The sequence below is a fragment of the Mytilus californianus genome, unplaced genomic scaffold (genome assembly GCF_021869535.1).
Source record: "Mytilus californianus isolate M0D057914Y unplaced genomic scaffold, xbMytCali1.0.p SCAF_3, whole genome shotgun sequence".
NCBI lineage: Eukaryota > Metazoa > Mollusca > Bivalvia > Mytilida > Mytilidae > Mytilus > Mytilus californianus.
In genome coordinates, this window is record NW_026262679.1 from 47,268,847 (window position 1) to 47,294,275 (window position 25,429).

Below are 25,429 nucleotides of genomic sequence, written 5' to 3' on the forward strand. Positions count from 1 at the left end.
ATCCGAGTGTAGTGCTACTCGCCCCTGGTAATATATCTTTTCTTTCTTTTTTTCACAGTTACGAGAAATGGTGTCACAAAAATTTAGTGCACCAGTTGAACAGCTTTGTTTGATATTTGCTGGAAAAATACTGAAAGATGAAGACACTCTAGAACAGCATCAAATAAAAGATGGTTTGACAGTTCATCTTGTGATAAAATCATCAAACAGGGTAAGCATTTGTAGTTCACATGACCAAACACTCATTGTCCTTTCTAACTATTGAAGTGTACCTTTATATTTGATGGTTGGTTTATGAAGATAGTTTTGATCAGTGGTTTATATTTGAATCATGCACATAACTTAAGCATTGAAAATATACATTTTGTATGGTATTAAAATATTTTTTTTAAATCAAGTAAACTCTGTAATCAACAAAAATTTATATCCTAATGTATTTATCATATATTAGTAGATTATATATATATATATATATATATATATGTGTGTAAAGTGCCTAGAAAATCAACCTAACAATGTTAGAGTAGACTAGATTCTTTACTTCCTTCCCAAGCAGGCTGGAACCTGTACTTTTCACTTACCACTTCTACGACAACACCGCCTAGCATTGCACAGACAACTTATCCCCTCCTCTAGGTATTAAACAAGGTTGTCTAATAACAATACACAAAGTATTTTTATGCCCCCGCCATAGCAGAGGGGCATTAAGTTTTACTCTTGTCCGTCCGTCCCAAAATTGGTTTCCATTTTCTAACTTTAGTTTGCCTCAACCAAATGTTATGAAACTTATACACAATGCTTATTACCACAAACGCATATCAAGTTTGAATTTTGGTGGCGTCATTTTTACCGTTCTAGAGTTATGCCCCTTTAAAATTGAAAAATTGCTGAATTTTTCTTTTTCGTTTCCGTTCTCTAACTTTAGTTTGCCTCAACCAAATGTTATGAAACTGATAAACAATGCTTTTTGGTTTATGTTCGCTAACTTAAGTTTGACTCAACTAAATGTTATGAAACTTATAAATAATGCTTATTATCACAAAACTCGGATCAATTACATATTTGGGTAGCATCACTTTTACAGTTCTTGAATTATGTCTCTTTATAACGTTATATGCAAGCGGGGGCATCATCTGTTTCCCATGGACACATTCACCATTTATTAAGTGTACAGGAATGATCATCTATTCATCTCTTCACAGTATGATTTATTTTTATAGTCACAAGAACAAGCTGCACAGAGAGCTGCCCCTGCATCCAGTCCATCAGCTGGAGGAACAACAATACCTAGTTCTACACCTGGGGTAAGTTTTTGGGGAAGGTTAAGTCAGGTTAGATCGTCATACAAGCTTTATGAAATTTATAAAGTGAAAGTTTTACAGGCACTTCAACAAGACAATGAGGGAACTTTTAACATACAATATTTGCTTGCCCTAATTTTCTAAAGGAAAAAAAGATTTTAGAAACTTACAAAAAAATCCTTGATTTACTATATTTGTAAAGAATTGCTAAGGAAAACAACATTCAATTTTGGAGGCAAGTATTGACTTTCCTTGTTGCCTCGTCTTGACAGAGTCAAAAAGTAAGACATAGGTATGCTGTTTCCGGCGTCGGCAGCGTCAACAATGTATTAGTTTGTGATTAGGTCTAGTTTATGGTGAACCACTAGTGGTAGATCAATAATATTTGGTATGCAGCTGTATTAGCATTTGCACATCTCATTTCCATGGAAATTATTTGACCCTGCCCCCCTAGTCATGGTCTATTGACTTTGAAACTTTTGCTTAGTTTACATGTATTAGTTTGTGATTAGGTCAGTTTATGGGGAACCACTAGTGGTAGGTCAATGATATTTGGCATGCAGTTGTATAAGCATTGGAATATCTCATTTCCATGGAAATTATTTGGCCCTGCCCCCTCAGTCATGGTCTATTGACTTTGAAACTTTTGCTTAGTTGATATGTATTAGTTTGTGATTAGGTCAGTTTAAGATGAACTGCTAATGTTAAGTCAATGATATTTGGTATGCAAATTTATTGGCATTTGCAAGTCTCGTTTCCATGGAGATTATATAGCCCCAACCCCTTATCATAGTTCATTGACTTTGTAACTTTTACATGGTTTACAATTTAATGTTTGTTTTAAAGTTTGTTTAAAGGAAACGACTTATTAGAAGTCGATGGTATTTAGTATGCAGTTGTATTAGCATTGGCACATCTCATTTCCATGGAGATTGTTTAGCCATGTACTTTCAGTCATGGTTCATTGACTTTGAATATTTACATAACTTACATGTTAAAAGTATTGCTCTTTTTATTTCAACATTTGCATTAACAAAATTACAAAAAGGCGAGACATATCTCTGTGTTAACAGTTTATTTTAAGATATGGTTTGAAGGTTAAATTGTAGGAGCAAATAAAAAAGGTCGCCAACACTTAGCATAATGAGATGAACAATGAAGCATAAATGAGCTGAACAATGAATCCAAGAGACAATCTACAGTACTATGATAAATTTGAAAAAAGCTTAAGACTTAATTATTCCCAAGTTGAATATAAAAAAAGTTCCTACACGAATCTCAATTATTTACATATGTGAAGGAAAAATGGATATTTAGAAATAAAAAATGAAAAAGTTTTATCATTTGATTTTCCTAGCTGTTTGTTTATTACTGCAATGCATATAGTTATTTAGTGTTGTTCTAAAGGTATTTTGGGAAGTAAATACTTATATTGCCTTTACAAATTGCTTTATTATGTAGCTTAATTGTCAGTTAATTAATTATTTTCCAAATTGACATTTTTTTCATTTTACAGTCGCAGCCTGATGTTGGACAGACCCCATTTGGACTTGGTGGCCTAGGAGGTTTAGCAGGGCTTGGTAACTTGGGAATGGGATCAGCAAATTTTATGGAGATGCAACAAAGAATGCAAAGAGAGGTGAGAAATTTCTCATTCTTTATTTCTTAGGAAAATGTACATATTGGAATGGTATTTATTAGACAGAATATCAGAAAATATTGTGAAAAATGATAAAAAAAGATTCAAATGTTTAAATATTTTGAAAGTGTTGATTCTCCTTTCCATTGTTAAAGGAAAGAATAAACACTGAATGTGGTAGTTAACTTAGTAAATGTTTAATTGGAGTTACCTGAATTGTATATATGTTCTTATCAATTTTATGGAAGGACTCCAGCCACTTTTGTGGACCTTCAGTTAAAAACCACTAATGGCCATGTGATAGTCTAAATATTGTAATTTATTTTTAGATGATGGGTAACCCAGATATGTTACGACAGATGATGGATAATCCCATGGTCCAATCTCTGATGTCCAACCCTGACGTGATGAGACAAATGATTACTAGCAATCCACAGATGAGAGAATTAATGGAGGTAAATAGATTGTACAGAAAGTTTTGAAACTTATTTATTTTATTGGTAGGAATATTGATCGAAACATATAATATCATTACTATGTTTTTTAGCAATGTTATTGTTGACAATAGCAATGCGTACTTTATTACGGAACTATGTCCTTAAACAGATGTTCTTGATTTCATCAAACAAGCCTGCAGCCATTATTCAAAATAAAACATGATTGATAATTAGATAATTTTTTATGGCCTTATAAAAGTCTTCTGCTGTCTTCTGCCATTTTCATTCTCTCAGTTTTGTTTACAAATATGTTTTATATTTCAGAGAAATCCAGAGATAACACACATGCTGAACAACCCAGAACTTATGAGACAGGTAAACATTTTACTTTAAAGGTTGCTCTCACTGTGCCCATTCTCACTTTGTGTGGGAAATTGGAAAGTTAACTGTCAGGAATTGAAGGAAAATTATTTAATTTAACAAATTCATTAAACATGAAGACTGCAGAAAAAAAGTTTTGAACGATACTTGCAGTAAACTTCAACTGTTATTGTGAAGTTACTGTTATGTCATATTGTTTAGATAGACAAAAAGAGGAGGTTTGTTTGTGTGCAAATAAAACTGTATTAACCGCACCACATTTTGTATCTGTACCAAGCCAGGGAACCCTTTTTATGTTTTGATAAGATATAGTTTTCAGACAATAGTATGATAGAAACTTCTGTTTGCAAAGATTTTAATTAACACTCTGTCTTTTAGAACACCTAGCCCTTATTTTGCACTTTTTTTGGTAGACCCCTAATTTGTTTGCTTCGTTATTGTTTTGACAATGGGACTAACCTGACAAAGTTTGATTATATCTGTTTCATTTACATTGTAGACAATGGAACTAGCAAGAAACCCAGCCATGATGCAGGAACTGATGAGATCACAAGATAGAGCCATGAGTAATTTAGAAGTGAGTAATTTACTTATCCCTTAGAAAGTGAATAGAATTGTGTTTTTATGTCAAGTCTGCAGTACTACCTGGTAGGTGCATATTGTTTTTCAGTCTGTGCGTCAGTTAGTCAGTCCGTTTTGTACACTTTAACATTTATATGCTCCACCTAGGGGCATTATTTTTTTCGGTCTGTGCGTCCGCCCGTCTGTCCGGATTCACGTTTAAGTTTTTGGTCAAGGTAGTTTTTGATGAAGTTGAAGTCCAATCAACTTGAAACTTAGTACACAGGATATGATCTTTCTAATTTTAATGCCAAATTAGAGTTTTGACCCCAATTTCACAGTCCACTGAACATAGAAAATGATAGTGTGAGTGGGGCATCCGTGTACTATGGACACGTTCTTGTTGGTAAACATTAAGTTATAGTCACTTCATCTTGAAACTTAAGTACACATGAATATTATGACGTTAATTTTCTAAAATATATGCAAAATTAAGGTTATGAACCAGTAGTGGGTACTGTCCAATCAAGATGTTCTTGTTTTTTAGCTGCAGAAAACTTTCAAAGCAAAATGCTAGAGTTGATTGTCAAGGTTCTAATTTAGATAAAAGATGGGTTTCAAATGAATTTTACAGAACTGAAATGAGCTGAGGATGTTTATAGTGGAGGTCCTTAGTTGATGCCTCTGATACACAGTATTACCGAGTATAAAAAAAATAATATATATTAATAATATTAAGCATTGTTTACTGTTTTATGATTTTCTTTTAATAAAATCCATTTCATGAAAATAGAAGTGCCAATAATAATCATTTTTGTGATAATTCTCCATCTAGTTATGCTGATTTGTTGAATGCATAAATACATATATACCTGTATACAAGAGCCAATGTAAAACATTTTTGTTGTTATTTTTCAGAGTTTACCCGGTGGATTCAATGCCTTACAAAGAATGTACAGAGATATACAAGAACCAATGTTGAATGCAGCACAGGAAGGAATGGGACAAAATCCATTCTCTGCTTTAATAGGTAGAGGTTATATTATGTTAACAATGTTGACAATGTATTGTTGACTCAAGGTTTGTCAAGACTATTTGTTTTCCATTGCAAAACATAGTCTGTCATTTTCACAAATTGTGAAGTTTTTCAGGTAAAATCTGATACGGTAGACATTGAAATGGAACTAAACTGTTCAGAATTGCTTCATACCAAGTGTAACTGTTCACCTTTATTTTATAATTTTCTTTTTTGTTGGTGATCAAGGGAGTACAATGGCATACTCTCAGCATCTATGAGCACATTTGTGGCTAGAAATTTCTAGAGATCTTCTAGGCCTACAACAATCAAACTTATCCATAATGTATAATTAAACATGATAGGATCTTGCGAATTAGTGCATAGATGTGTTCTAAAGGTCAATGTAAGTCTTCTGACTAACATTTTCCATTTCACTGACTTTTGATTTTATAGCTTTATCATTATACATACTTTCATCATGTTAATAAGTGTGTGGATGCCTTACTGTAAGTGTAGGTCAGAAACCAGTCAAGTGCAGGTCACTGTGACATGTGACACAAATCCACTAATTGTATACCCCTCCTTCGAAGGATTGGGTATACTGTTATACCATTGTCTGTCTGTTTTATGCAAATGAGATCATTGAAACTTAAACTGTAGGAAATGGGGGGGGGGGGGGGGGGGGGATAATGATTCTTACCCACCCTTTTAATGTCAAAACTTTAATTTTAGTTCTGAGGTAAACTCAGAAGTATTATCCAGTTTGAAAATAAGCCTTAATTCACATGCTTATTAGATGTAAATATTGATAAAACAATAATTTTATTATGTAAATGAAAAGAAAAAGGGAATGTTTTGATGTGTAATAAAATCATACGGAGACATATAATGAATGACATTATGACTGTAGCTTACTTGTACTTATATTTTCATTAAGGAGGAGGAACAGAGAGTGAACAACAGGGTAGAGAAAATACAGATCCCTTGCCAAACCCCTGGGCTCCAGGATCAACTCAGTCATCTAGCACCCCCTCAACAACAACAACCCCAGCCACATCTTCTGGGACATCATCAACACCTAGACAGCCACAAGGTTTGTTTACAGTATAGAGTAGTCATGTGGTTTTCTTGAATTAGAATGCATGCATATAATTTCACAAAGATCAGATTACTTCAAGAGATTCAAGAAATATTTTTTTATTTTTTTGAAAAGTTAGAATTAAAAATTCTACTTTGAATAAGAATATTATTTTTTATTGTGATGCCAAGTCTAATCCATTATTTGCATCAATTAGACACCAAAATTTGTTTTAACAATGCGGTAGAAATTTATATTATACATGTATATGTTGTTTTGTTTTTTTTTCAAATTGAAAATATAATTTATTAATTTATTTAATAATGGCAGCTCATTTGTTCTTTTCTACAGTAGTGTATGTGGTTTTCAGACAATTTTTGAAATTTACAAATTCTGTTTTATTTTTGTATTGCCTGATGATTCCAACTGTGGACACACATGTTCCATGGAAGGCTCATTAAAGGCTCATACATATTCTATTCTAAGCAGCTGCAAAGATTTATTTATGAAACAGTAATAACACCCATATATATGTTATTATGATTTTACACAAATGATGTTGAGCTTCTGGCTATCAAAACCTGAAACTCCCATAAATGAGGTGTATGCAATGCCACAAAGGATAAGGTCCCATTTAGAGGTTATTTGGCCCTGTAATTTGACCGCAAACAAAATAATTGGATGATGATATTTTTGGTTAAATTTAAAATTTTAAAAAAATGTAACTGAAGAAAATATAAGTTTAATGTTGGAAGACCCAACTTAATTGTGATGTCATTGTAGTGACATCATAGTAGGGTATACCGCATATTTTATTAAAGTGAATCGATTAATATTCAGTTTGCAAATTTGAGAAAATTTTGATTACAATTGATTTTTAACTCCATACCATACCATCTCTATTCTTATTGGTGGTACTGACAGAAAAAATTGAATTAAAAATTAAGGATCCTAACCTTTCATATTTTGAAAAACATTTAAAACAAGATGTCTAAATTTCCCCATGACAAATTTGAAGTTAAGATACATATTAATAAATATTTGAGATATGGTTCCTCAAATTCAAAATTTTGATATACATTGAGGCTCCTTTGATATTGAAATTAATACCCTAAACTGTATAGGAACTGCTGCAGGTCATCTGCATTTATGTCAGGATAAAAGAAAATAACTCTTATTGTTGCTACTGATGATAAGTTTATAGCAGTCAAGCCTAATTCAAGGTAATTGGCTACTTCACCCTGGTATTTTCCATTTGCATTTTCAAAAGGGTGGGAATTTTTAATGTTTGAAAAATAAATGTATATCTACTTCAATAACATCACTGTCTATTTACAGGAATGTTTGATAGTCCTGGAATGCAAAGTTTAATGTCCCAGATTACACAAAACCCACAGTTAATGGAAAATATGTTACAAGCTCCATACATGCAGGCCATGTTGCAGAATTTATCTTCAAATCCAGAAATGGCACAAAATGTAAGTAATTTGTGTACACCTGCTTATAGATAATAAATGGAAATTTATTTATTTGGGTTATTAATGGTATTTAACCTTATAGAATATTGAATTTTGTTGATTCAATAGTATATGTGGTCTACCAAAGGAGTAGGTCCGGTAAGGGCTGATTTTGGCCTCAAACTTCAGGTTCATCTGATCATCAGATTCTGATGAAAGATTTTAGACACTTTTTAAACACTTAAGTGTCTACTTCAGTCGATTCAATTAGTTTATGTGAATGATTTGAACTGATTTGATCATTAAAGATGATCAAGTTCAAGCTTAAATATAAAAAATCTATCAGCTATGCCATAATATGCCACTTTTCAGATGGTTTTTGTCAAAAATGAAAGTGGCCGCATCTGTGTTCACTCTCAACCTTAATATATATTATGTATTATCAAATACAACTTACATTAAAGTATTAAGAATGAACACAAATGCGGCCACTTCCATTTAAGACGGAAACCGTCTAAAATTTAACTCAAATGCTAAAATTGTGAAGATTTCAGTGATTTAGCTTGACTTAATGATGCTAGTACCCGATAGATGTGCATTGTATTGTCAAAAACAGCCCATATTTATGTAACAGAAGAACTCTAGTTTCCAATAAATAGATAAAAGTTTACATTTTAACAATTTTGTAAAACTGCTATATTTTGGGGCCAAAAAGGGGTCTTACTGGACCTACTCCTTTCAAATATTTTGTGAGCTAAGAAAACCACAAATCTCATTAATTATGCATTTTTTAGCCATTTTAATAGTGTAGTATAAGTAGAATTTTTATATCAGATTTATGATGGGAGTCAAATTTGAAATGATCACTGTAGGCAAATTAATTTGATGTATTTTTTGTAGATGTTATCTGCTAATCCAATGTTTGCTGGTAACCCACAGTTACAGGAACAAATGAGAACACAGCTACCTAATATGGTGCAACAGGTAAGTACAACCTTTTTCAGGGGTATTTGGAATGGAAAATTGGTTTAAGGGGATGGTGCTAGTAACTCAAAACTTAACAAAAAAACCTAGATGGTATTGCAGTTTATCTGACAGTGTAAAGGATGGAGTTATTGCATTTGGTGGTTAGGATCCATGTAAGAAGTCTTGACAGTTACCTGTGGGCTAGGTCCTTTGTTAGAGCTTAAGGATGGATTGATTATAATATTTGGAAACTTAAATTAAAATGAGATTTTTTGGATAGCAAATTATCTGTAGTTGACCTTAAACAATTTGACTTTACATCACACAAATTAATCAGTAGTTTAGAAAATGGTTCAACTAATATTCTAGTTATTATGCAACTTAGATACATCTTCTAATGGAATGATGAATTTATTTGTTGATAAAAAAAAAACAGGGTATTTTTAGTGCAGTGTTATCACGATTTCATTTTTGAAGTGTAGTACATTTTTGGATACATATGTCTAAGTTGAAATGAGAATGAATATCTTTTCTAATAACTTGAATTATTGTAGAAATTAAAAAAATAATAGTGTTGAAGTAGCCTTGTCAGGTACAAACTGCAGTATCAATAAGAGTTTCCTGTCATCTGTTTTATTAACATTTTAGTTACAAAATCCAAATGTACAAAGTTTTTTGACCAACCCCAGAGCAATGCAGGCCATGATGAGAATTCAGGAAGGAATGCAAGAACTTGAACAAGAAGCACCAGGATTGTTTCCAGGGTAAAATTTATTTTGTCTTGTTATGGGTTCTTCAAAGTAAACAAACACATTTTGCAGTAGTCTATCTCTAGTCTACCTACTCGACTGCATGTAAACATTGCTTCATGAAACAATGGCCTTTGGTGGAGTGAGTCAGTTAATTTAACTATAAATTGTTTTCATTATGAGTTTAATTCTGGAAAGAAGTGTCTATTAATAAAATGATAGTATCTTCACATGAATTAGAGTGCAGTCTCCTAAGAATTACAAAAATAATTGACATAGAATGTCATTGAGACAGCAATACAACAGTTACACACCAACCAACAATGAATTTCCAGAAGTTGGTGTATGGCCCTACCAGTTGCTCATTCCATAATCAAATAAGCTTTAAGAATGGTTGCTGCTGAGTTTCTAATTTTCACTATTTTATAAAACATCAAAGAAATGGTAAAAATTTGATATAAGTATTAGTGTTTATTTTTTAGATGCAAGCAATTGAATTTTTGTCGAGCCTGCGACTTTTGTCGCAGAAAGCTCGACATAGGGATAGTGATCCGGCGGCGGCGGCGGCGGCGTTAGCTAACTTCTTAAAAGCTTTATATTTTAGAAGATGGAAGACCTGGATGCTTCATACTTTATATAGATGCCTCATGTTACGAAGTTTCCGTCAGTCACATGTCCAATGTCCTTGACCTCATTTTCATGGTTCAGCGACTACTTGAAAAAAAAGTTCAGATTTTTTGGAATGTTAAATTCTCTCTTATTATAAGTAATAGGATAACTATATTTGGTATGTGCGTACCTTGCAAGGTCCTCATGCCCGTCAGATAGTTTTCACTTGACCTCGACCTCATTTCATGGATCAGTGAACAAGGTTAAGTTTTCGTGGTCAAGTCCATATCTGAGATACTATAAGCAATAGGTCTACTATATTTGGTGTATGTAATGATAGTAAGGGGTTCATGTCTAACTGGCAGGTGTCATCTGACCTTGACCTCATTTTCATGGTTCAGTGGTCATAGTTTAGTTTTTGTGTTTTGGTCTGTTTTTCTAATACTGTATGCAATAGGTCAACTGTATTTGGTGTATGGAAATATTGTACGATGTTCATGTCAGTCTGGCAAGTTTTATTTGACCTTGACCTCATTTTCACGGTTCATTGCTCAATGTTAAGTTTTTGTGTTTTGGTTTGTTTTTCTAATACTGTATGCAGTAGGTCAACTATATTTAGTGTATGGAAATATTTTACGATGTACATGTCAGTCTGGCATGTTTTATTTGACCTTGACCTCATTTTCAAGGTTCATTGTTAAATGTTAAGTTTTTGTGTTTTGGTCTGTTTTCCTAATACTGTATGCAGTAGGTCAACTATATTTGGTGTATGGAAATATTTAATGATGTACATGTCAGTCTGGCAGATTTTATCTGACCTTGACCTCATTTTCATGGTTCATTGCTTATGTTACGTTTTTGTGTTTTGGTCTGTTTTTCTTACACTTTAAGCAATAGGTCAACTATATTTGGTGTATGGAATGATTGTAAGGTGTACATGTCTAGCTGGCAGGTGTCATTTGACCTTGACCTCATTTTCATGGTTCAGTGGTCAAAGTTAAGATTTTGAGTTTTGGTCTTTTTATGCCCCCGCCGTAGCGGTGGGGGCATTAAGTTTTACCCTTGTCCGTCTATACGAACGTCCGTCTGTACGTCCCAAAATTGGTTTCCGTTCTCTAACTTGAGTTTGCCTCAACCAAATGTTATGAAACTTATACACAAAGCTTATTACCACAAAACACAGATCGAGTTTGAATTTTGGTGGCATCACTTTAACCGTTCTAGAGTTATGCCCCTTTATAAATGGAAAAATTGCAAAATTTTTAGTTTCTGTTCTCTTACTTAAATTTGCCTCAACCAAATGTTATGAAACTTATACACAATGCTTATTACCACAAAACACAGATCAAGTTTGAATTTTGGTGGCGTCACTTCAACCGTTCCAGAGTTATGCCCCTTTATAAATGGAAAAATTGCAAAATTTTTAGTTTCCGTTCTGTAACTTAAGATTGCCTCAACCTAATGTTATGAAACTTATACACAATGCTTATTACCACAAAACAGAGATCAAGTTTGAATTTTGGTGGCGTCACTTAAACCGTTCTAGAGTTATGCCCCTTTATAAATGGAAAAATTGCAAAATTTTTATTATCTACTAAATATCAAATTATTTTTAAAATTGGAGTTATCTTCCTTTGTCCATGATTATAGTTGAATCAACTACAATCAATGCTCTATACAATGCAATGTTTAATTTTGACTTCCACTGATAAAACACAGATCAAGTTGAATTTGGATAGTGTCATTTTAACCATTATTGAGTTATGCCCCTTTATAAATTGAAAGATTGCAAAATTTTTAGTTTCCATTCTGTAACTTAAGTTTGCCCAAACCAAACATTATGAAACCTGTACACAATATTCATTACCACAAAACTAAGATCAAGTACATATTTTTTGATTCCGTTTTCTAACTTTAGTTTGCCTCAACCAAATGTTATGAAACTTATACACAACGGTTCTAGAGTTATGCGTGTTTACAAATAGAAAAATTGCTGAATTTTTAGTTTCTGTTCTCTACTTAAGTTAGCCTCAACTAAATGTTATGAGACTTACACACAATGCTTATTACCACAAAACTTGGATCAAATTCAAATTTGGGTAGCGTCACTTTTACCGTTCTTCAGTTATGTCCCTTTATAACTATATGATATGCAAGCGGGGGCATCATCTGTGTCCACATGTGGACACTATCCACATTTTTTTCTAATACTATATGCAATAGGTCAACTATATTTGGTGTATGGAAATATTTTATGGTCTTTATGTCAGTCGCGCAGTTTTTATTTGACCTTGACCTCATTTTCACAGTTCATTGCTCAGTGTTAAGTTTTTGTGTTTTGGCCTGTTTTTCTTAAACTATAAGCAATAGGTCAACTATATTTGTTGTATGGAAGAATTGTTAGCTGTACATGCCTGCCTGGCATGGTTCATCTGACATTGACCTCATTTCCATGGTTCATTGGTCAATGTTTAGTTTTCTAGGTTAATGTTAAGTTTATGTGACAGTTGTAAGAAAGCTTTATATTTAGGACTATCAACATAATATTAATGATTAGTAAAGAAGGCGAGACATTTCAGCGTGTGCACTCTTGTTGACAAAAGTTTGTGTTGATTTTTTCTATGAAATGTAAAGGAAGAAATGAATTTCAAATTCATATGAAAAATAGTATTGTAAATAACACTGTATTTCAGATGCAAAGTTTAAAAGATATTAAAAAAATTAGAGGTTACTGAACAAATTTATTTAAATGCGTCATCAAGGGAAAGTCCATAAGGGGTTTCAAAATATTAAGGAAAAGATAAAAATGAGAACAGCCCTACTTTCCATTTGGCCCAGACAACTTATGAATGACTGAAATTCTGAAATTCAAACCAAATTTGGAAATTTAGATGTGACATGAATTTAAATACATCTGAATGTGTACAGACACAAAAATATTTGGAGGCTTGGTTTGAGAGCAGTTTGATAGAAGTCAACATAGATAAATACCAGTAAAATGAAATTAAAAGGGAAAAAATCCTTGGGTACACACAATACAATTTTGAGGAGCATTTTTGTTCAAAAATAAATTGTTTTAGAAAACAAAAATATTGTGAGTCTCATTGAAGTCATAAGTTATTATGTTTACAATAAAGTCATTATTATAACAATATATTATAATATAATACTTGAAGGATGAATCCATTGCTAACAAGACCTCAACAAACAACAACAGATACACCTACCACAGGATCAACATCCACCTCCCTGACGAGTCCAACATCACCGTCAACAGATAGTACCTCAACCACCACAACAGCAGATACTACAACATCAACAACTACCACCACCACATCAGCACCAGCACCAGTACCAGGACAAAGTCCAGAACAGATGTCAAATTTAATGGCCCATATGATGAGTCTAATGGCCCAAGGAACTAATGTAAGTACCTGTATACTGGTCCCAGTCAGGCAAAGGGATATAAATTCTATATGATGAGTCTAATGGCAGAAGGAACTTGTGTAAGTACCAGTAAACTGGTCCCGGTTAGGCAAGGTCTAACACCATGTCAGTGTTGCACAAGTTTGAAAACATTTATCTGATAATATGTATGATGATTTTGATAGCTGAATAAAGGAATACAAATACTCCTTTTGCTAATTAAGGGTTTAAGTTCTTCTTCAACTAGATGGAGAAGTTGAGATGGAAAAGATCATTAAAGTTTGAGCAAAGGATTGTGAACATATTGGCATGACACGGGTTATGTTCTTCTCATATATGTTATGATGGTATGATACTAAACCCCTAACGGGAAGGATTGTGCCTGATATTCATATGATGAAGACATAATCTTTCAATCAGTTTAATTGAAATCTGGAGCTGGCATGTCAGTTAACTGCTAGTAGTCTGTTGTTATTTATGTATTATTTTCATTTTGTTTATTTTCTTTGGTTACATCTTCTGACATCAGACTCGGACTTCTCTTGAACTGAATTTTAATGTACGTATTGTTATGCGTTTACTTTTCTACATTGGCTAGAAGTATAGGGGGAGGGTTGAGATCTCATAAACATGTTTAACCCCGCCGCATTTTTGCGCCTGTCCCAAGTTAGGATCCTCTAGCCTTTGTTAGTCTTGTATTATTTTTAATTTTAGTTTCTTGTGTACAATTTGGAGTTTAGTATGGCGTTCATTATCACTGAACTAGTATATATATATTTGTTTAGGGGCCAGCTGAAGGACGCCTCCGGGTGCGGGAATTTCTCTCTGCATTGAAGACCTGTTGGTGACCTTCTGCTGTTGTCTGTTCTATGGTCGGGTTGTTGTCTCTTTGACACATTCCCCATTTCCATTCTCAATTTTATATGCATGTATTTGAAAAATAAATGTGAAACATGGCCCCAATTCATAACAAAACAAAGAGAAGCAAATATGACATACCTGGACCAACAACCATCACTGAATTACAGGCTCCTAACTTTGGACAGGCATATAAAAAATATGGCAGTGTTAAACATAATTGTGAGTGCTCAGTCCTTTCCCTAACCTTGGACATTGGTGTAACAACACAACATAGGAACAAACTATAAAAATTAGTTGGAATTAATATCTTGAGTCTTCAGACTAGCACACATCACAAAAAATAACTAAAGAAAAAAAAACCACCAAAATATTGATTGAAGAGTAATTGCAGTTACTGAAAGCTAGTTCAAAACCAATTACAACTAATAAATAAACCATGTTTTCCCAGACTAAAGTATCAATTGCTACACATTAAATGGAATTAGTGTAAAGATGTCATAAATATGTTTACTACAGTCTTTTCAAATTGTTGGGTTACAATGGCCTTAAGTGCATCAGGTTCAAATGGTACACTTGGTACTACTTTAAAGTAGACATAACGTTTTCTTTTTATAAGTACAGGTCTTTGTGATATAAATTTGAAGTCTACTTAAATAATCTTAGCTTGTGAAGTCAAATGTTTAATATATTACTCCTGAAAACAAAATTGAAATTGTATCTGTAAATTTTGTACCATGTCCAATATCTGCATTGATAACTTTTTTTTTTTTCAATGTAAAAGAACAAAAGTCCAATCAATATCTGCATTGATAACAATTTTTTTTTCTCAATGTAAAATACGAAAGGATTGTTTATTGCAGAATCAACCACCAGAACAGAGATATGCTACAGAATTAGAACAGATGGCTGCTATGGGATTTATTGATCGAGAACAGAATCTCAGAGGTATAAATTTTACAATTTAATGCCAAGGGGTAAATAACTGCTATTTGAATCAGTTTGAATCATCAAGCACCTTCAAAGTACATGATATTGATAAATATGCACAAATGAACTGCTATATATGTGCACTTAATCACTGCAAAAAAGTAGCTTTCAATTCTAAAGAATTGTAGTTATGCAACTAAATGCAATTGTGCTATATCGTGTTTGTTTTTCCACCACCATACCTCAATGGAAGACTCAAACATGGTTTGAAAATATGCACACAACTCTTCCAATCTTTAACCAATGACTTTGATCACTTTCATTATTGGTTGGGTACTTTACAACCACTGTACAGAATGAAAATACATGATAAAGTTGTTTCTGTGGATGCATGCACACTATGCAATCTCTGTAAACCCATTATGTACAGAATGTTTTTAGTGAAGCAGACCTTGTTTGCATAATAACCTAAAGTTGACATATACAAGTATTGTTTGAGAATTGTTCGAAATAGACAATTTTATAGTATCTTTCCTGTAAAACTATGTTTGCTCATTATTGACTTCTGTAAATTCAGAAATTTGTGTGTGCATTTTTTTGACAGTAGTTGAACAATGTACAAAAATGTGACATTAGTAATTGCGATTTCAGAAAATGCAGCATAAAAATTATGCTATCAAAATTTGAAAGACAAGTTTTTATACGCCCGTTTACGGGACGTATTATGGTATACCGTTGTCCGTCTGTCCGTCTGTCTGTCTGTCCGTCTGTCCGTCTGTCCGTCCGTCGTCAACATGTCGGACATTAACTCAAAAATGATTTAACCAATTTGCATAGAACTTTAGTGAATTGTTTATATCTATTAACGTGAGCTCCCTTTCGTTTTTTTATAAATTTTAGATTTTACGTTTCCGAGTTATGGGGTTTTATTCATTAAAAAAAGGGGGATTTTCCAGTTTTCGGACAATAACTCAAGAATGCTTTCACCAACTTGCAAGAAATTGTGGTGAATTGTTTATATCTATTGACATGAGCTCCCTGTCGATTTTTATAAAATTTAGATTTTACGTTTCTGAGTTATGGGGTTTTATACATTAAAAAAAGGGGGATTTTCCAGTTTTCGGACAATAACTCAAGAATGCTTTCACCAACTTGCAAGAAATTATGGTGAATTGTTTATATCTATTGACATGAGCTCCCTGTCGATTTTTATAAATTTTAGTTTTTACGTTTCCGAGTTATGGGGTTTTATTCATTAAAAAAAGGGGGATTTTCCAGTTTTCGGACAATAACTCAAGAATGCTTTCAAGTACTTGCAAGAAATTGTGGTGAATTGTTTATATCTATTGACATGAGCTCCCTTTCGATTTTTATATATTTTAAATTTGACGTTTCTGAGTTACAGGGTTTTATTCATAAAAAAAGGGGGATTTTCCAGTTTTCGGACAAAAAATCAAAAATGCTTTCAGCAGTTCTCATGAAACTTTGGTGAATTGTTTATATATCTATTGATGTAAGTTCCGTTTAGAATTTTATAAATTTTTCATTTATCATTTCTGAGTTATGGGGTATTATTCATTAAAAAAAGGGGGGGGGGGGGGGGGGGTTTCCAGTTTTCGGACAATAACTCAAAAATGCTGTCAGCAATTCTCATGAAACTTTGGTAAATTGTTTATATCTATTGATGTAAGCTCCCTTTACATTTTCATAAATTTCTAATATGACATTGAGAATTAATTGAACTTTATTTGTTTATAGTCTGACAACAGATTTACTAAGTATTGCGCAACGGTACAGTGTATTGCACAACAGCAAGAAATCTTTAATTGAATATAAATTCAATTCATATAACCAATTTCAAGTTCTTTGACTACATTTATTTAGAAACCTATATGTCAAATATTTAATTACAATCCAAATTCAGACCTGTATCAAGCTTGAATATTGTGCCCATTTTTGCCCCAACTGTTCAGGGTTGGACCTCTGCGGGCGTATCCAGCTGCGCTCAGCGAAGCAGTTTATTATTTATGCAAATCATATCCCATTGCAATTTTCGCAATGATAAAAACATCACAAAAATTTCTGAATTTACAGTATATATTTTAATCTTGTGTTTTAAAAAATATACAAATGCTTTCTTATACACAATTGTTTTCCACATTTGACTAATTTATGTTTTCATTATCTTTTCAGCATTGACAGCTACCATGGGAAATGTAAATGATGCTATAGACAGAATTTTATCTTCTAGAAGCTGAATCTTATTGTTTAGTATTATTGTAAATGTGAATTATTTGTGTTATAAAACTTCATTTTCTGAATACTTCAAATCTTATCTAGATAAAATTGATTAGCTGTAAACCCATGCTATTTTTGGTCTTTGTGGTAAAAACTTCTGCAAAGACATCAGTGTCCGTGTTTAATGATTTCATATAGTGTCAATATTCATCAACAGACTGGAAACAGATTCATTATGTTATGTCACATATTTGCAGTTTCCATATTTTAAAATAGAGTTATTATATATATTTCAATTTGTTTTATACATGTATCACTGTAAAAAACTGTTTCAATTAAAATCCAACAACTTGCTTAAACATCACACATGGTTTGAGTTTCATGAAGCAACTAATCCAATGCAGAAATTTATCAGTCAATTACAGATTTTTCATAACTTAGTTTATTTATAATTTTTAGGGAAATCTTATGAGGGCTAGACCATGGAATGTAATAATTAATCAGAGAGGTTTATATAATGAAATGAGATTTGAATTGCCCATGATTTAAACAGAACAATTGATAGAAATATAACTCAGTTTAATTTTAAATTTTATATCTGTCCTTAGAATTAATTAAAATTATCTTATTTTCTATCAAAATGTCTTATTGAACCATTAAATTCTTGAACCCATTGACCATTCATGGTTTTTTAATGCCAGATTATTTGTATCTGCAGGACAAAGGATTCATAATAGACTCTTAATTGAAAAGATTATCATTTTTAATATGTTTTTCCTGGTTGCTATAGGTAGACAATATTTTAGATGTCAGACAATCAATGGTACCACAAACATAATCTGTATACATAACTTGTACAAATAGGTTTCAACAGGATCCTGGATGTCCTTTATCATTGTTTGAAGCTCATCCTTAGTTAATTCAGACCAGAATTTCTTGCAAAAGTAACAATTTTTTTTTAATTTATGCCACACTTTCTCCAATTTTTCCTGTGTACCAAATCTTGAGAAGGTTAGAACAGGGTATCACATGCACATTTCTATTATGATATACTTGTAGACTGATATGTGATGCAATATAATATATGACTAAAAGGAGATGTGGGGTGCCCAAGTTAATAAGTTCATCCTATATATTATTTACAGGATAATATTTGTATACATGATATATATCTAAAATACAAAAACATGTTCCATGGAATTTTCGATATTTTTGGATAATGAAAATATAGTGACATGATAATATATTCAAACTTAAAAGTCAATGATCTTTTGTTTCTTATTAAGAAACACAGCAAGTAAAGGATTTGAAAAAAAATTAAATTAAGCGTTTTCAAACAAAATGATTCATGGTTATGAAGATGAAAAACACTATTTGAAAACATGCAAATGTAATTATTGATTTACTGCAGAAGACAGACTCGAACACTTTTGTAATTTCTGAAAGTATTGAAGAACAAGACAGTTTTCAGTTATTCAAAGCATTTAGCTTGATAAAGTGTTCATTTTGTGTGTGTAAAATAAATTCATCCAATCAAACTTATAAGTTAAATTACATACCAGTACATTGATTGAATTTATTAATAGATATTAATATTTTGGTTGAACTCGCAATGATAGCAGTTTACGTTGTGGCAATAGGGTGGGATATAGATAATGAGTTATTTCCCCTTTGTTATCTGTTAATTACAAATATTTGTTCTGTTAACCTTTGAACTGTATGTCTTTATCATGTCATCAATCTGTATATGTAATTAAAAGATTTTACATTAAAATTGTAATTTATGGAAACAAAGTTTTACATGTAGTTTAAATGCCAGCATTTCACATATTGACACATTGGTTCTTATGTTCCCCATATATATAGATTTATAGTTGTCTGTTTGTTATGGCAAAGTTCTTCTTTTCAGTTCATTTCTCTGAAATCTTTATGGTACAACATTGGTATTACTTGGATTGAGACGTTTGTTCATATTTTAAATTAGTGCATTTCATATAAGTTTCAAGTTAAAGGAAAAACTAATGGAGTACTCTCAACTTCCATGTGGCTTGTGCACCATGTCAGTAGTCGGTGTCTGTGTTCCCAAAAAGACCTGATACTTGTAGGCCAAGTTTTTGCAACTTTCTATGTAGAAACCTCTAACTTTGGGACCTAAGAATGTCTTTGGTTATGATTTTGTCCCAGTTGATATTGCGTATATTTTACATCCATGTGCATATTTCTATAAGTTATAGGATCATATCATCATGTGTGTATATGCAAATTTCGAACTAGGTTAGCATCCAGCCAAAAGTAGGTTACCCTTCATTTTACACTATTAAATTTTGTTTAGTTTTACTTCTGAGTTCATATCTAGGTAATTTACATAATAGGATCATCTAAACTTGTGTAAATATGCATTGTATGAAGGTTAGCCTCAAGGCAAACATTAAGTCACCATGACCTACATTTCACTCTTCATTGACTTTGGTTACGTTTCTCATCTCTCTCAAGATTAATAAGTTCCATCAATATTTAAAAATAATGATTTTGAATGATACAAATATCCACCTGAGTTCAAATGATAAAGATAAAAACAATGCTACTAGGTAACTGTATGGCCTTCAACAATGAGAAAAACCAATACATCATAGTCTGCTATAAAAGGCCCCACTGAAAAATGTGTAACAAATATAAAGGTCCTAATTTATAAAACAATTTTCTTAAAATGCACTCCACCTGGAGCAGCTAGATACGATCGCACAGGTCGAACTCTGAACATTTGGGGCAAATATGAACACAATATTCAAGCTTGATACAGCTCTTAATTTGGATAGTGGTTAAATATTTGACACATAGATTTCTGACACAGAATAAATGTGGTCAGATAACTTAAAGATTTGAAATGGGACATTTAATCTACTTAATGGTCCAATATCCAAAATCTAAGTCCATGGTTAGATTCAGCACATAAAAAACAAGAGTGCACACGCTGAAATGTCTTGCCTACTATACTGACCATTCATTTTTATACGACAGCAAAAAAATTTTTGTGGTCGTATATTGGTATGACGTTGGCGTCGTCGTCGTCATCATCATCCGAAGAGACATAAGTTTTCGCACTCTTAACTTTAGTTTAAGTGAATGGATATCAATTAAATTTTACCATAAGGTTAAATACCACAAAAGGAAGGTGGGGATTGATTTTGGGGGTTATGGTACCCACAGTTAAGGAATTAGGGGCCAAAAAGGGGCCAAAAATAAGCATTTTTGTAACTTCCAGACATAACTTGTGTGTAAGTGTATGGATCTCTCTGACATTGTACCACAAGATTCCATATCACAAAGGGAATGCTGGGATTGATTTTGGGGGTAATTGCCTCCAAATTTTAGGAATTAGGGGCAAAAAACTAGCATTTTTCTAGTTTCATGACAATAACTTGTGTGTAAGTGTATGGATCTCTCTGACATTGTATCACAAGGTTCCATATCACAAAGGGAATGCTGGGATTGATTATGGGGGTAATTGCCTCCAAATTTTAGGAATTAGGGGCCAAAAAGGGGGAAAAAAACAAGCGTTTTTCTAGTTTCATGACAATAACTTGTGTGTAAGTGTATGGATATTTCTGAAATTGTACTACAAGGTTCCATATCACAAAGGGAAAGCTGGAACTGAGTTTTGGGGTAATTGCCCAAAAAGTTTAGGAATAAGGGGCCAAAAATAAGCATTTTCTAGTTTCCAGACAATAACTTGTGTTCAAATGTATGGATCTCTCTGAAATTGTACTGCAAGGTACCTAACCTCAAAGGAAAGGCTGGGATTGATTTTGGGGGTAATTCCCTCAAAATTTTAGTAATTAGGGACCATGAAAGGGCAAAAAAAACAGTTTCAGGACAATAACTTGTGTGTAAGTGAATGGATCTTTATGAAATTGTACTGCAAGGTTCCATATCACAAAGGGAAAGCTGGGTTTGAGTTTGGGTGTAATTGCCCTAAACGTTTAGGAATTTTGGGGCCAAAAAGGGGCCAAAAACAAGCATTTTTCTAGTTTCCAGACAATAACTTGTGTTCAAGTGTATGGATCTCTCTGAAATTGTACTGCAAGGTACCATACCACAAAGGGAAAGCTGGGATTGAGTTTGGGGGTGATGAATCATAAGGGGGTTAAAAAAATTGGGGGAGATTTTTTTTCTTTAAAATTTTCCATTTTAAATTGGTTATTTCTGATTTATATATAAAATCAAATAATAATGATATGGTTTGAATAGGTAAATTAAAAAATTTTAAGTTCTTAGACCACTTTCATTCTGTGTGAGAAACCTATGCTGTGTCAAATATTTAATTACAATCCAAATTCAGTGCTGTATCAAGCTTGAATGTTGTGTCCATACTTGCCCCAACTGTTCAGGGTTCGACCTCTGCGGTCGTATCAAGCTGCGCCCCAGCTGGAGCATTTTATATGTTTATAGTCCTGCATATAAAGTTTTACTACAAGTATCACATTAACATTTTTGATCCAAGAAAATAAGGTCAAGGTCAGATAAACCAAGCCAGAAATACATGTACAACTTTAATACAATCATTCCATACACAGAATATAGATAACCTATTGCTTATAGTATAAAAGAAACCAACCAAACCATGGAAATTCTATACTAACCAATGAACCATGAAAATAAAGTTCAGGTCAGATGAACCCTGCCAGACAGACATGTACACCTTAAAATCATTCCATGCATCAAATATAGTTGACCTATTGCTTAAAAACAAGGAATTAATTGAATCTGGAATAATTATATATTATGGAATATGAAATGATTTGGTGTATGTTGTTCTAAGCCTTAGTTATAAAATAAAATTAAAAAAAGTGATGAATTTTATGAAGTTATTTACAAATATGATTATCTTCAAATTGTCAGGCAAATATATGGTTAAGTCTGTAATTGATGCCTTGATCTAACTTGAGTATGGCTAACCCTTAGTTGGACTTAATAAAATATATTATTACTGTTCAACTAACCCTTAGCCATGCGTGCATGGCTAACCCCCTTAGTTGGACTTTATAAAATATATCATTATTGTTCAACTAACCCTTAGCCATGCACGCATGGCTAACCCCCTTAGTTGGACTTTATAAAATATATCATTATTGTTCAACTAACCCTTAGCCATGCATGCATGGCTAACCCCCTTAGTTGAATTTTATAAAATATAATAATTATTGTTCAACTAACCCTTAGCCATGCGTGCATGTCTAACCCCCTTAGTTGGACTAAAAAAAAAATTTTGTAAATAAATAAAAAAAAAATTTAAATGCAAAATTACAAAAAAAATCAAATTTTTCAAAAATTCATAAAAAAAAAAAAAAAGTGCAAAAAAAATTTTTTTTTTCAAAATTTAATGGAAAAAAAAATTTTAAATGCAAAATTACAAAAACATTTAAATTTTCAAAAATTCATAAAAAAAAAAAAAATTAAATGCAATTTTTTTTTTTTTTTAAATAAAAAAAAAAAAAAGCAACGTATTATTCTGTTGTGAAAATGTATAAATGCCACATTGAAATGGGAATATTAATGGCTGCCAAAAGATTGGAATGTGTTCACATATCATTTCAATGGTAAAAACTCTTCACTGAACAGAATGATTGGAGGTGGAAATTTGTTTGCCATAACCTGGACAGAAGCTGGAATCAATTCATGAATGTTCCTGTTCATTTAGTAGTGGTAAGTGTTGTTTTTGTTTATTGTTTAAATTTATTATGTCTGTATAACATGTATAAATCAACATGTTTTGTTGCTCTATGATTTGTCTTTCATGCTATGCTACATTGTAGATCCTTTATATTAACCTTGGTCTCTTTATCATGTAACTTCTAATGAATAGTCGTCGGATAAATATCAAGTCCAATGTAAAAACTGTTTACTGAACAGAATGGATAGGGTATGAAATGTTTTTACCATATCCTTGAGAGGAATTGGAATCAATTCATGAAAGTTCTGAATTATTTATTAGTGGTGTTCCTTTTTTTCATTGGCTATGAGCTATGCTAATTCCTTTATATAGAAACATAGATATTGTTGTATTTTGCATCAGCCTTTTATAGTATACTTACTATACAATAACATACTTGCTACATGTAAATAATGCAAGCTGTATGTTAACCTGCAATTTTAAATCTGAGTCTTAAATAGACAGTCATAGCCAATCATACCACATCTCCTTATTCTTTTATGCAATTTGAGATATATTTGCAAGTTGAAGAAACTTTGACTGACATTTATCATTTCAATCATAGCAAAATATTCTCTCATGTGTATAGATGATCCTTGCAGTTACTATATACTTAACTTTCAATAAATATAAATAAAACTACAACAGATGCATGTATGGAAGGTCTTACATGTACACATGTTGAACTTTACTCACAATCATCTTTCATCTATAAATGCTAAACCATGCAACTTCTAATGCAAAGAGACAAGAGGGTTGCCAATTTTTTAAATGTATAAATAGTTTTATCTTCCACTATCTTTTTTTAATATTAAAATAAAAATAACTAAAACTGAGTATTTATTAACAAACATTTATTTCAGATATAATTTCCTTCGTTAAGAATATTTTGAACCTCTTTCTATATACATACATGATACATTTTAAACAAAGAATGGCTGTCGTCTGGAAGGAAAACAACTTGTTTTTTTAGAACTAAAATGTATGTCACAAATAAAATTTACACCTATCAAAGCAATAAGCATGCAACAAATATTTTCCTTTAACAAAAAGTGCAAACAAATTGCAAAATTCTGTGTGACATTTTGATTGGTGATCTTTTTTTTTTACTTATCTATAGGCAAGCATGTTATTAGATATGATCAAGAGACAGCAAAAAATTAGTATCTCAATACTTAATAGTTCCATTTTATTATGGAATATTTAGAAGGCAGCAGTATGGGCTTTGCTCATTGTTGAAGGCCGTATGGTGACCTATAGATGTTAATTTGTGTCATTTGGTCTCTTGTGGAGAGTTGTCTCATTGGCAATCATACCACATCTTCTTTTTTATATATCAGAAATAAATAAAATAGCTCTGTAGAAAGTCTTGCATGAGAAAATCCTTTGGCATATATGATAAAAAAGTTGGGTCAAATATAACTGTTTAAAATTCCCATAACTCTGGAAATGTAAACCAGAAAATTCACTAATCCCAAAAGCAGTGCAAGTTTGAAGTGGTTTGATCTAAGCATACAAGAGCTAGTGCATGGCTTTTACCAGGGTTCCACAAAATTGAAATGAAAATTCAGAAAATCTTCAAAATGTTACTGTTTCTTACTTTCACCAGAAGTCAGATATTCGGAATCCTCATAGTTTTATCCATGTAGTGCTATTAAAAGGTTTTGCCTGCTAATCCCAACTTTTATGTATATTTCTTTTTACATATATGGCATAAAAATCCATTTTTGAAAATCTTATAAAATCCTTGCTTTTTTTAAAACTATCAATAACAGTCTTTCAAAAAGCTTGTTATTTTGAAACAGAGAAGCGAACATCCTTAAAAAGCCTATTAATCTTGAATGACAACCAGAAAACATTTTTCTTTGCTTAAGGGAGCTTTCTCTTATAAATCTTTTTAAACAATAGTGTCAAAATTTGATGAAATCCATACAAGCATACTGGACTTTGTGTGTGAAATGTGAAAAATATCATAAATCTGAGACTTAAAATCGAGGAATGACACAACTAAAAAATTAAAAATCAAAAGGGAGTTTTTTTCCATCTATCCCAACATTAGTGTCAAGTTTTG

The 25,429-nt window shown here is 32.2% G+C and overlaps 1 protein-coding gene across 2 annotated transcripts in view; it reads left to right on the plus strand.

Annotated features, from left to right (window-relative positions):
- LOC127734705 (ubiquilin-1-like) overlaps positions 1 to 19,162 on the plus strand; it is a 32,763-nt gene extending 13,601 nt beyond the window's left edge. Inside the window, exons 2-15 of one of the 2 annotated variants that reach the window (XM_052244711.1) lie at positions 59 to 211; positions 1,221 to 1,304; positions 2,818 to 2,940; positions 3,270 to 3,395; positions 3,702 to 3,752; positions 4,258 to 4,335; positions 5,238 to 5,355; positions 6,275 to 6,430; positions 7,754 to 7,893; positions 8,773 to 8,856; positions 9,487 to 9,602; positions 13,373 to 13,622; positions 15,344 to 15,428; positions 17,604 to 19,162. In XM_052244711.1, the coding sequence (XP_052100671.1) occupies positions 59 to 211; positions 1,221 to 1,304; positions 2,818 to 2,940; positions 3,270 to 3,395; positions 3,702 to 3,752; positions 4,258 to 4,335; positions 5,238 to 5,355; positions 6,275 to 6,430; positions 7,754 to 7,893; positions 8,773 to 8,856; positions 9,487 to 9,602; positions 13,373 to 13,622; positions 15,344 to 15,428; positions 17,604 to 17,668 (1,629 nt within the window). In that variant the 3' untranslated portion in view covers positions 17,669 to 19,162. The remainder of the gene's footprint in view (positions 1 to 58; positions 212 to 1,220; positions 1,305 to 2,817; positions 2,941 to 3,269; positions 3,396 to 3,701; positions 3,753 to 4,257; positions 4,336 to 5,237; positions 5,356 to 6,274; positions 6,431 to 7,753; positions 7,894 to 8,772; positions 8,857 to 9,486; positions 9,603 to 13,372; positions 13,623 to 15,343; positions 15,429 to 17,603) is intronic. The other variant, XM_052244712.1, reaches the window with a different exon arrangement.
- Positions 19,163 to 25,429: the final 6,267 nt, after the last annotated feature.